At 37.7% G+C, this 12,642-nt stretch overlaps 1 protein-coding gene across 1 annotated transcript in view; it reads left to right on the top strand.

The window, feature by feature from the left end:
• The window catches only part of LOC144645254 (neurofibromin-like), an 81,663-nt gene that overhangs the window by 41,265 nt on the left and 27,756 nt on the right, over nucleotides 1–12,642 (top strand). Inside the window, exons 19-36 of the mRNA XM_078504741.1 lie at nucleotides 242–301; nucleotides 1,807–1,993; nucleotides 2,850–2,923; nucleotides 3,034–3,174; nucleotides 3,984–4,066; nucleotides 4,361–4,438; nucleotides 5,328–5,385; nucleotides 5,963–6,076; nucleotides 6,455–6,493; nucleotides 6,757–6,854; nucleotides 7,469–7,541; nucleotides 7,755–7,894; nucleotides 8,379–8,492; nucleotides 9,880–10,058; nucleotides 10,473–10,543; nucleotides 10,989–11,129; nucleotides 11,646–11,729; nucleotides 12,333–12,502. Coding sequence (XP_078360867.1) covers nucleotides 242–301; nucleotides 1,807–1,993; nucleotides 2,850–2,923; nucleotides 3,034–3,174; nucleotides 3,984–4,066; nucleotides 4,361–4,438; nucleotides 5,328–5,385; nucleotides 5,963–6,076; nucleotides 6,455–6,493; nucleotides 6,757–6,854; nucleotides 7,469–7,541; nucleotides 7,755–7,894; nucleotides 8,379–8,492; nucleotides 9,880–10,058; nucleotides 10,473–10,543; nucleotides 10,989–11,129; nucleotides 11,646–11,729; nucleotides 12,333–12,502 — 1,904 coding nt within the window. The remainder of the gene's footprint in view (nucleotides 1–241; nucleotides 302–1,806; nucleotides 1,994–2,849; nucleotides 2,924–3,033; nucleotides 3,175–3,983; nucleotides 4,067–4,360; nucleotides 4,439–5,327; nucleotides 5,386–5,962; nucleotides 6,077–6,454; nucleotides 6,494–6,756; nucleotides 6,855–7,468; nucleotides 7,542–7,754; nucleotides 7,895–8,378; nucleotides 8,493–9,879; nucleotides 10,059–10,472; nucleotides 10,544–10,988; nucleotides 11,130–11,645; nucleotides 11,730–12,332; nucleotides 12,503–12,642) is intronic.

The raw sequence follows: 12,642 nt of genomic DNA, 5'->3' as shown, positions 1-12,642 counted from the left end.
CTTAAAACTCGGCAACATCTAAAAATAATACGGTGTATAACTAATTGACAATAAGTTAACTTAACTTATTTTTCAGCAACAAAGATCTATGTATAGTTCAGTTTTGAGACTGGCTCATGTCTGTACATATTGTTTATAAAATTAACATTTGATATGTTGTAAGAGTAGTTTGCTAATTTTAAATGAGTTTCTTGAAATGTTTATTAATAATAACTTTTCGATCATGACTGTTTGTTTGCAGGAGCAAGCTTCTATAGGTTGTCACATACCAGTCTGTACAGTTTCTCAAAGTAAACTTGAGGTGTGCTATGTTTTTGATAAAATACTGTACATTAAGCAATCAATTAAACCATTAATTATACCATCTGATGATAATTAATTACACTGTTAATTATACCATTTTCTTTTTACTGTAAATAGTTTCAACATACACTTAATTTACAACACAGCCAAATAGGCTAACTTTGATATGATTTAAATTTGTACTTGTTGTCAAAGGGTAAGGAAATAAAGCAAGGGAAATTGAGCTCCGGAAAATTTAGAATTATGTTGTTTCTTTTGTTTTATTCTTCTAAACCTCATGGCTAAGACTGTTAGAAAATTATAATTGGACTATTTTTAAGATTCTTAATTTTACACAATATTTGTAAACGTGGTACCTGAATAATTATTAATGGAGTGTCAAGGGACTGGGAAAGTATGTTCGCCGTAATAAGGTTTTGTTATATCGGGGTTCTTTTCCATACATTTTTCTAAAACTAGGGCAAAGAATATTTAACACATTACACTTAATGACTGGTCTCGAGGGAAACCGTTAATTTTGTTTCCTGAGAATCTCTGCCTCGGGAAACATTGAGATTTCATGGAAATTAACAAAATTAACTGATTTCCTTAGGGAACGGTTGTTAAGTGATTTGTTACAAGTAGCACCACAGAGACTTAGAAAAACAGAGGACATCGGTCAACACTTGTGGGTAACAAGTGGACTACCGAAATGATTTGATTAAGCGCCCTCCTTCCAATAAGCGCCCCCTTCCAAATAAGCGCCCCCTTCGAATCTTTTTTTGTTAATAAGCGCCCCTATTCTAATAAGCGCCCCCATTCTTATAAGCGACCCCATTCGTATACGCAACCCTATTCTTAAAAGCGCTCCTATTGTGGCTAACTGACTCTACTGAAGTCGTTGACGTGGAAAAGATAAACTCATGAACATTCACCGTACCGTACATGTATACATTTACTGCTAAAAATTAATGAACAATTCTTAGTAACTAAAGTAACTAAGTAACTGAACTTTCAACAAGTTTTTGCTGTTGCAGTTTATGTTATTGCTAGTTATTTTAAAATATATTACAGTTTTGTTTTAAACATTTGGTTGTTTCGCAAAAAATTAAATAAGCGCCCTGTCCCGAATTAGTGCCCTGTCTCGAATAAGCGCCCTCCCTAAAGGTGCCAAAAGTAAATAAGCGCCCCAGGCGCTAAATCGAATCATTACGGTACTACCCTCTGATGTCATTGATTTTGCAATGTTGCCCGCTCAGAGACATTTGGCGGGAAACAGTTTTATTGTTAGATGTTATGTGACCTTGAAGTAGCCAATGAGAGCATGCGCTGTTGGGGAAGAAATTCTAGCTATATAACAATAATTATTAATGTTTGTTATACTGAGGACTTCATTATAAAGAGGTGACTCCATAAAGTCGAGGTTCCACTGGGAGAAAACTAAGCCAAAGTCTGCATGTATATAAAGCAAGATAAGCTGTTGTAATTTTCTTATGACATGTGTTATTTTTGTTATTGTTTCAGGAAGTATTTTTAACTTATTTATGGAACTCAGATATGGAAACTGTGTTGATTTCTCTCTCTTGTTTTGGCCAAATGTGCAATGAAGCAGACATTGTGCAAAGTTCAGAAACTCTCAACGTTCTTCAGACTTCTCAAAACTTGAATGTGTACAGTGAGCTGTCAAATGAAGCCACCAAATTTACAGCTGGTGAGTTTTGTAATGGATAAATAGTCTGTGTTTGAGCCTAGTGGCCCATCAGGCTGGCGCTCATCCCAGTTTCGGTAACATGAAATGACAAGGCGTATTTCTACTCCTGGCCTCTGGATGGGATGCTAGTCCATTGCAGGATTACCCCTAGCATTAAATTTGCTGGTACCCATTTATACACCTAAGTGAAGAGAGGCACTGTGAGAGTACAGATTCAACACAATGACCCCAGCCAGGGCTCAAACCCATACTGCTCGTCTGGTGCTCGATTGTGTAGTTCCATAAATTATCCATACCTCTCCCACGGAAGGGATTTTTCCTAAGACCCCCCCACCCCCTCTGGAAATTCCAAATTATTAAGCTTCATACATTTCCTTTAACGTTTTGGCCTTTGAGACCCCTCCCACCCCCAGGAATTTCCAATCCCTTCTGTGGGGGGAGTATGGACATTTTCTGGAACCACACATTCTAAAAATGGACAACTTATGATAACTAGCCTTTGGCATATGCCAACAAGTGCAAGTCTTTGTATACCAAATTATAAAATAATAATTACTTGTTATTAAATTTCTTTCATGGCATACTGTGGAAAAAGATAGAAATACCTTTCAGTAGAAATTGATGTAGTCAAGTTGTGTTCTAAAGCATTTTCACCAGTAAATGTTTATTACAAAACTAAGAAATAACTTATTACCATTCTGTAATGCAAGAAATGAAGATTTGAATGCATGTAAGAGTTATTAAATGATAATACTGGCAAAGTTTGACTACTTTTCCAAATTTGCAGTTTGTTTGGTAAAACATATTTAATACTTTTATGATATACAAGTTTAAAGTTCCTTCACATATATTACAGGGCGAGCAGCACTACAAAAACGCATCATGGCTTTGTTAAGGCAGCTTGACAGACAAACTGCAGGAAATATTCAGGTACAACATTTGGAATTTATCTGATAATTCAACAGGAATTTAAATTGTGACCTCTGTGATAGCAGTGTAATGCTATAATTTATTTGTGTCCTGCTGTTATCTTTTAACAGGCCTGGGAAAGTACTTACACAAAATGGCAGAGGCTAACTTATGATCTTGTCAACTTTGCTAAAGATGACTCTTCTTCAATAGATGTACAAAAATATCTCAGGCGGAGATCAGGATCAAAAATCACCACTGATAATTTGCAGGTACTACTTGTACATCTAATATATAGATTTAGCCAAGCCTATAAGCGGAGCTCTGCATTTACATTTTTTGCTGCCAAAATCCTGTCATATCCCTAGACAGAAAAAATATAATTTATGGAAAACATGCGACCTCGATGAACTCTAAACCTTAGCCTGCGATATGGTCATGTGATACTGGTCAGTGGATACCTTGTTTTGACATCTGTCAATTGACTATAACATGGATGTCCAATATCAAAGATGTAAGCTGGTGTTAATGTTAAGGTACCTAGATAAAGGAAGAGATGACATTTAAATACCTCCCACCCATAAGGGTTTCCTTAGGACTTCCTTTCCCCCTCCATCTGAGTCTGTATGGGCAGGCGGGTGGGCGTACACTTATGCAATAACGAACATTTCTTTGCTTGATGGGTTTACCCATTTTGCAATTAAGGTATGGATGCTCGGCTTGCATCAGGGTTGTCAGTGGATTTTTGAGTAGCAGGTTCCATCCAAAAAGTAGGGGGCTATGAAACACTCAGAACTTGATAACACACACTCAGAACTGACCTACTACTATTCCAAGTAGGCGGTGCAGTATTCGGAATAGCCGGTGAAATGCGCCGGTTGCAGGCTTATTTTGACAACCCTGCTTGCATGCGTGGAAATCACCACACAGGAGCTCCACTATAGTACATTTTGTTTATAACTTTTAATACTTTTTTTTTATAGCTTTTTTTGTTTATAACATTTTGTTTATAACTGTCAGAGTTTTAAACCTGTCAAGTTGCAGTATGACCATCTTGCTTATGCTTTTGTGTTATCAACAGGCATCCCTAAATGAGTGGACATACATGACAGGGTTTCTCTGTTCATTAGGAGGAGTGTGTTTAACCTCATTACAATCAATCAGGTACTGCATTGTTCACTCAAAAATTAATATTGTCTTTGAGGTTGTATTTTGGATTTCAAGATCTTTGTGTTGCAAGCAGGGCTGTCATCCAGATTGTAACCCATAACACCTGTTGCGGCAGAGCTCACTTTATGTTATGGGTGAAAATGTTGATTGGTGTTATGTAAAGATGAAATGATTTTGTTTCAGTCTGTAAAACGAAAGAAGTGTTTATGGTCCTTCCTGTTTAACTGTTATTTTGAGATTGAATTAAAAGACTTCTGTGATTGTTTTTTTTTTCTGTGCTCATTGTAGAAGATATAGCAGAAGTCTCCCTTCATCCATGCACTCAACAACTGAACAAAACAACACTGAATGTGCTACAGTAACAAAGTAGGTTATTGTTAAAATAATTATAGTAATTATTGTTATTACCCATGGTTATTGCAGTCATACGTCTGGATTATGTGCAAAAGTATAAATCTGAGAGCTACACCCTTGACTGGTACAACAACAACAACAACAACAATCTTTTTTTCGTGCCCAGAAAAATTTATCAATAAAGATAAGTAAATGCAATATGAAAAAATAACAATGGAAATACAGAGCATAGTCACTTAGAAATAGCTAAGGCTAATCGAGCTAAGTGGAAGCAAATTATTGAGGGCTCAGCAGTTCATATGTCAATTTTATTCCACCTCTTATGTACCGTAATGATTAGATTTAGCGCCCGGGGCGCTTATTTACTTTTGGCACTTTAAGGGTGGGCGCTTATTCGAGACAGGAGGCTTATTCGGGACAGGGCGCTTATTTAATTTTTTTGCGAAACAACCAAATGTTCAAAACAAAACTTTAATATATATTAAAATAACTAACAATAACATAAACTGTAACAGTAACAAATTGTTGAAAGTTCAGTTACTTTTACAAGAATTGTTCATTTTAGCAGTAATATATACATGCACGGTACGGTGAATGTTCATGAACTTATCGTTTCGACGTGGATGACTCAGTTCCGTAGGGGCAGTTAGCGCTTTTTAGAATAGGGGCGCGTATAAGAATGGGGGCGCTTATTAGAATGGGGGCGCTTATTAGAATAGGGGCGCTTATTAACAAAAACACATTCGAAGGGGGGCGCTTATTGGAAGGAGGACGCTAAATCGAATCATTACGGTAACTGTAAGTACACACTGGAAGGTCAAGCATAATATAATGCCAATAAGAAGCTGTACATGTAGTTAGTTCTAGTTTTAATTAATTGCTCTTTTATTCTTTCCTTCAGGTTTATGCAGGACTTGTTGAGTCTTCTGGTTTGTGGTAACGAAAAGACTGGTTTGCAGGTTGGTATTAGATACAAGCTACACATATACATGTGCATATATGCTGTATACAAGGATTTTAACTTAAAAATACGTTTTTGTTGTTTAAGAGACTGTGTCATGAGAAGTCTTTTACGTTTTTGTGTAAATTATGCTAGAATTATTAGGGAGCACTCACTGATCAACAAAAACCTTTGAACAACAAAAGAAAGGCATAAATTCATTCTCCAAGGTGTGAATAAACCATGGTCAATGGTTTTAAAGAAAGTTTCTTCCAAGTAAAACTGTCAAACTTAAAAATGTTGGCCCGACTTTTTCTACTTTTACGCCATATATTTCCTACCAGTCTGAAGCTACACCACTTTTTAACAATTTTTACGACTAAAACAATACATTTAAGCAAGGCCAGGCCACTATTAGTGGATTTATAAGTAATGCCATCACCTTTGTGTGGTAACGAAATTCAAAATTCAAAACATGCTCTATTACATATTACATTTTTATTAATTTATTCAGTCGAAGCCATTAAAGCGGGTGCTAGATGTTGTTCTTGTACATGTAGGATCCTTGCTAACTGGCAAATTATTAATCTGCACAGATACGTAGCACAGTAAATGAGTTGATTGGTGTTGAGCTCAGTCCACAATTGTACTCCATTCTGCTGACGCAGATTATGACAGTTGTCAAAGGTTTCTTCACGCCCTCTGGCCAGGTTAGTCATTTTTCATCAACATTAAAGCCCACAGAAAAGCACACCTAGAAGAAAAGGGTCCTTGTGTACTATTTGGTGCTTATCTTGTTTCCAAAAACTGGCTGAACCTTCTGTTTAATGTCAAGCTCTCATTGGGGATTTTAGAACACGTGATATGGGCATCATTTTTCTGATTGAACAATGAAAATGAAAAAAGCTTTACACAATGCTTTTATGATTATAATAATGTTGTCAAAAGTGCCCCAGGTTGGTTCCCCATGCAAGTAGAATATGGAAATGTAGGAAAGGGTTACTGTTTAAAAGGACCATAGATGTTTATAGTAAGCTTTAGTCATTCGTTGTGTTAGGTGCTCATGTCAAGTTGTTCACTTTTTTTAGGTAGTGGTTCAAGACAAACACACTCTCTTTATAGAGCAGGTATGTGCAACAGACACAGCATACTCCAAAATTCTTAAATAATCTAGAAAAGGGAACAAAGCAAAGGCCCTTTAATAAATGTTGACCTGGCATTGCACATTCCAGATTTACTAATTTTTAGTAATCATATTTGATGTGACTCACAAAGCTGGGATGAAGTTAAAAATGGCAATTGATATTTTAACCATTTGTCTTACTTAATGTCCCCTCTACCTTTCAACGAACAAGTAAAAACCCCAATCATTCTTGTTTGTATTTGGCAGATAATTGTCATTATCAAACACATCTTGGCAAATAAACTTGGACACAAGGATACTTTAAAGATGAGTGGAATTGATGCCATGATCCTGTCATTTGTAAGGTGAGTATTACTATCATGATTGTTATCATGTTGTTGCATTTTGATCTGTTTCATGTAAGTACCTTTGATGTTCGTTTACAGCTTCAAAATGGAACTCAGTTTGTTGCACTGCTGTTACCTGGCTGTCTGAAGCTGGATTTTCAATAAGGCTGTTTTCTATTGGGACAACCTTTTTCATTGGATGGGTATCTTGGTTTTCTACTGGGAAAAGGTGCTTTGGTTGTTTTGGTTGACCAACATTTCAGTCAGCATCATCAAAAGATCGCTTTCCAACCATTTGCAGTTGAAAAGGGTTGATCAGTATACAACAATTCTTTCAATGAAATCCATTAAAAATGGATTTTCCCAAAGATGCTTAAATTGCAACCAGGATATTTGGATTCCCCAAAAGAATACCAAAATCCTCAACCAACCCAACTAATTGAAAACCGATGAACCTACTAGAACATGGTGTAACAGTCATCAACTGTATTACCTAAATTCACCTTAAAAAGGTCGGAAAAGTTTGTGTTCTTACTTTTGGAACAGCTTAACAAGTATACCAAAACCAGTTGCTGCTGAAAGGTCGGTCCCAATATAACTTAACCCTTGCCTCATTCACATATTACTTTTAGGTATGCAAGAAACCTTCCAGTCAGTCGCCAGTCTCTTCAGATCAAATGTAAACTCTGCCAGCTTATTGATGTGGTATGTATTTTGTTTGCAATTATTTTGTTTGAGAGGTATAAAGTAAGCATTATTTGTAAAGTTTGGGCAAGTTACATTCTAATGGTTAGCCATAGAGGTAGTTAAGGAGCTAAGATGACAAATACAACATCCTCATACAAATAGTGAAAATAAGTTGCCTATTTGTTTTGGTCAGCAAAAAGTGCTAAATTTTTCAAATGGTCTGGGCAACAGGTTATGGCAAAAAGAGATGAGCTGTTACTTCACCAAGAAGTGAAGCTAAGAAACAAACTAGTGGAGTACCTCACTGACTGGGTTCTTCCATCTGCTGAACATCATCAGAGTATCCCTGCAGAACTTTCTCCTTTGTCAAAGTAAGTGATTGATTTTAAGAACGATTTAGAGATGCTAAAATTTACCTTAAACCATAAGAAAAAAAATTGTTAAGGTAACCAAATAAAGCTTAAAAGCAGTCACACTTGTGACCAGGATATGTGTTCTGGTGTAACCACTTGGGAAAGGTGCCAGTGTCAACCTAAGTGTAAATTAAAAATTAAAATTCAACTGCTGTTGAATTCCACCTAAAAGTGATGATTGATACTCAAAATGTAGCTTTCAACTGGTTTCGTATTACGTTAAGCTATTGTTATAGTGTTTGTTAAACTGTTTTGTTATGCAAAAATTTGTACCATGTAGTAACAGTTAACTCTTTTTGTTTACCAACCAAAGTTATCTCGCAGTTATTGTTAACATTAAATGTTTTTGCTTTTATGACTGCAAACCAAACTCTACAATAAAATTAAAATGGTCCAGGCTGTATTTAAATAACTGATCAATCGCCATTCTTTTTGTGTCTAGAGAGCTGGATGCTACTGTCATGCGTGCTATAGCTTCACTACTGTCGGGTCTACCCCTACAACCTGAGGGAACTGAGACAGAAATTGTGGAGGCCAAGTCACAACTATTTCTCAAGTGAGCGCTTATAAATTGTTGAAACAGAATGAGAAATAAAATTTGAATGTTGGAAGAAAAATGGGGGCGCTTTCCATTCGACCAAAATTTCTTGGTTGAATTTCCGGAAAATGCCAGTGGCGAATGGAACAGCATTTTCGGACTTTTACGGTTGACTGCACGGAATGCAAAACAAAATTTCCATATGGTAGTCTGTCTAATTTGCAAATTTCTATGATGCATTTAAATAATGCACTGTGGCAGGTTTGCTGCACATATAACTCAATATTTTTGCAAATAAAAAAGCATTCCAAGCGCTGATAAACCGCCATGAATGACATCGTGGCCACAAAAACAGGAATCTTTCAAAAGGCACACAAGCAACAAAAACGTCGCCAAACAAAAAGTTTAATGAGCAATACAATGGCGTAGCCTGTACGCGCGTTATAAATATTTGTACATTTCTTTGCTGCCCCCTGCAAAACAACAACGAAAAACAACCGAGTTAACCACAGAGTTTCAAGAATGCTTTCTTAACACATGTAGCTGCTTTCAGCTGCTTTAATCGCTAAATGTTTTGCCAAAGAAACTTAGACTGAGTGAAAAATGGTAGTCATTTTTCTAAACTTTCCGGAAAAGAGGACAACCTCGCAAGGTAGACCCAAATTTTCGAAAACAATTTCCAGAAAATTTCAGTTCCATTCGATTTTGCTCCTGGAATTTTCGGGGTTTTCGGCTGAATGGTTCTCATTTCGGAAAGTTCCGAAGAAATTTCAGTACCATTTGCTCTTGTTCCTAAATTTTCGGAATTTTTGGTTGAATGGAAAGCACCCTGGATCTCCAAATCAGTAGTTAGTTTGTTGCTGTGTGCATGTGTGCCTTCATTTGGTCATTTTTGCATACATGGATGAATACATCATACAATTCTCTTTTTGTGCCACTGTGCATAACATACATTAATGACAGTAGATCAAATAGAAGTCAGCTAGTAAAGATAACTTCTCTGTGCTTTGCTTTATACCAATACTTAGTGGCACTGGAAATTTTCTTTAAGGCATTGCTTAGCCCTTGCTTATGGGAGACACGGTGGCACAATCTGTTTCGAGCAGTCCGGTTTCAAGCCCCAGCTGGAATCATTTTGTTGTGTTCTTGGGTGAGGCACTTTACTCCAATAATGCCTCTCTCCTCCTAGGTGTATAAATAGGTACCGGCGAACTAATGCTGGGGGGAACCCTGCGATGGACTAGCATCCCATCCTGGGGGGCGTAGAAATATTTCTAGTCACTTAATGCTACGGAAACTAGGAAAAGCTTTATGGTATGGGCACTTGGATAATGCAGGCTTTACTTTAACCCTTGCTTGGAAGTCCTGTAAGTGACAAAAGGTTTAATTATCCATTTCAATTTAGGTACTTCACTCTATTCATGAACTTGATGAACAGAGAGAAGGTTACAATAACAGCTGAACAGCAGGAGGAAAAAGGTGCTGTACATCACAATGCGTCTCAAACACTGCATCAAAACACGGTCCTGGCCATGTCTAATCTGCTGAATGCAAACATTGATACTGGGCTCATGTATGCAATAGGTAAGGAAACTGAAATTTATACTCATTTTTATTTGAAAACCTTAGGTAAACTTGTCATCTTTTTAGAATGATGTCGAGCAAGAGGAAGAGGGATATGTGGAAACCGGAGAAAAAAATAAAGACATAGACAGAACGTTCACCTTTTGTAATGCAATTTCATGACGCTCAAACATATAGAAGCTAGATCTAAAAAACTGGCAATAGTGATTTGATTAAAGGACGGGAAACCGTTAGGCAGTGAGGATGATATAGGTAGTGATAGCGGGAATGGAAATTGTAATACAATATTGACAACATTTTGGTAATTCACAGACTTGCCGTATATTGGTTTCAACGTTGTTGAAGGGGTAGACATCTACTATAAAGCCTCATCTTGTGGAAAAGGTTTATGTTTGTGTACTCTTTGTGTTGTAGGTCTTGGTTATCATGATGATTTGCAGACAAGAGCTGTGTTTATGGAGGTGCTCACCAGGATTCTGCAACAGGTTTGGAATTACAACTTAACTTTGCTATTGCCTTGTTCGCTTTTAACTAAGATTTCACGATCATGCAACCAAATCTTGCTCAAAAAAGGACTGGATTTTACAACACTTACCGAATGAGAGGAAAGTCCGAATCGGGAATTTTGTTTATCTTATGCATGAGTTCCAAGAGACCTCCATTGACAGGCCTTCAAAATCTTTCAAAATTACATGTAAAAGAGTGGCCATGGTCCTTAAATAAGAGTATGACTGACTGATTTTTTTTTTTTGGCCAAACAAAATGGCCATGATAATTAGGTGGCCATATTATTTAAAATGTTGGCACAAGGTTCCACTGTATAGTGAAAGCAGTGTGCCATGACATCACGTCGGGCATACCTGTCTGGGTCCCTCTGTTCAATATTAAGCATTATGGTTATATCTGACCTGTGAAAATCTTTATTCCTAGGGCACTGAGTTTGACAATTTGGCAGATACAGTGTTAATGGACAGGTTTGATAGACTGGTGGACTTACTGACTCTGACAGGAGATAAAGGCAAGCTTCCTATTGTCATGGCCCTGGCTAGTGTGGTAACAGCACAACAGATGGTAAGCTAAATGTTACAATGGTTGAAACATTTTTAAGTCTTGTAAAGCGCTGCATAAGGTAAAGTCTGCTTCGAGCCTAGTGGCCCATACAGGCCAGAGCTTATCCCGGTTTCCGTAGCATTAAGCGACTAGGAGTATTGCTACTCCCCCCTGGATGGGATGCTAGTCCATCACAGGGTTACCCCCCAGCAGTTAATTCGCTGGTACCCATTTATACACCTGGGTGGAGAGAGGCACTGTGAGAGTAAAGTGTCTTGCCCAAGAACACAACGCAGCACCCCGGACAGGCCTCGAACCCGGGCCGTTCGACTCGGAGGCGAGCGCGCTAACCATTAGGCCACCGCGCCTCCCAGCAAGCGCAGTTTATCTATCTGCAAAACGAGTTTCGTTGACAGTTTGTTGAGTAATAAAACAGTTATCTTGCTCAATCTTCGGGAATATCGTCACGCGATTTCGCAGGATAATTGTTAAATATAATGCATTTCAAAAGTTGAAGTGCTGTCTCTTGTATTTCAGGATGAACTGGCTCATGTTCTGGTCACTTTGTTTGATGACAGGCAGATCCTTCCACAGCTGCTGAATAACGTGTTTGCTATGGAGGTTTGATCATTTACATAATGCCATAGAATAACAGCAGCCAACTAGTCAAGGACAGTATAACAGTATAACAATTTCGTTACTAACGCCAGTGAAAAACTCAACACAGTTAACAGTACCTGTTAGAAATCAAAGTAGGGTAGTTGATATTTACAAGTGGAAAGGGAACAAAAAGCAATTTGCAGCATTTCTCAGTTTAACTTTCTAATGCAAATGGCTCTAAAGGCAGGCATTGGCTAAGTTGTTATTTTGGTTTCCACCCCCCCCCCGGCGCCCCGCGCCTCCTGTGTAAACCAACTCATATCCCCACCCTTCACCCCATCTTAGGCCAAGGGAATGTTAAAATGCCCAGTCCTAACAGTGGTAAATTCCCTTGCTTTTGTATTGACAGATTATAATCATCAGGCTATAGGAGAGAAAATCCAAAAATTAATGGCCAGTTTCTACAAAGACAGCCTCTTAAAACAGCCAGATTTTTGAGAACTGGTCATTTCAGAAAGCACGACTTTTAATCGCATAATTCCTCCAGCAAAAATTGTCCAGAAATGGGTGCAAAACAGAAAAAGTATTATCATAATGACTGTTTTGCCTTTTTTTGTTGTCCAGGTGTATAGCACAGAAGGGATGCAGACATTGTTCAGAGGAAACAGCCTTTCAAGTAAAACCATGGCGTACTGTTTCAAGGTGTTTGGTGGCAATTACCTACACACTCTGTTAGGACCACTGATAGCTCCAATGTACAAAGAACGGGTCTCATTTGAAGTTGATCCTACAAGGTGAGTTTACACTCTGTGTTATCTTGTTGCCTAAAGTTTCAGCCAGGTAAGTATGTTGAAGTAACTTGGAATATCCTGGTAAAGTTCTTTTGGGCTTGACATCTTACACAGTGCTTTAAAAACCTTGCCTAAATTATCAA

The sequence above is a fragment of the Oculina patagonica genome, chromosome 3 (genome assembly GCF_052425735.1).
Source record: "Oculina patagonica isolate OP01 chromosome 3, crgOcupat, whole genome shotgun sequence".
Classification (NCBI taxonomy): domain Eukaryota; kingdom Metazoa; phylum Cnidaria; class Anthozoa; order Scleractinia; family Oculinidae; genus Oculina; species Oculina patagonica.
This window is presented reverse-complemented; position numbering and strand designations above follow the sequence as displayed.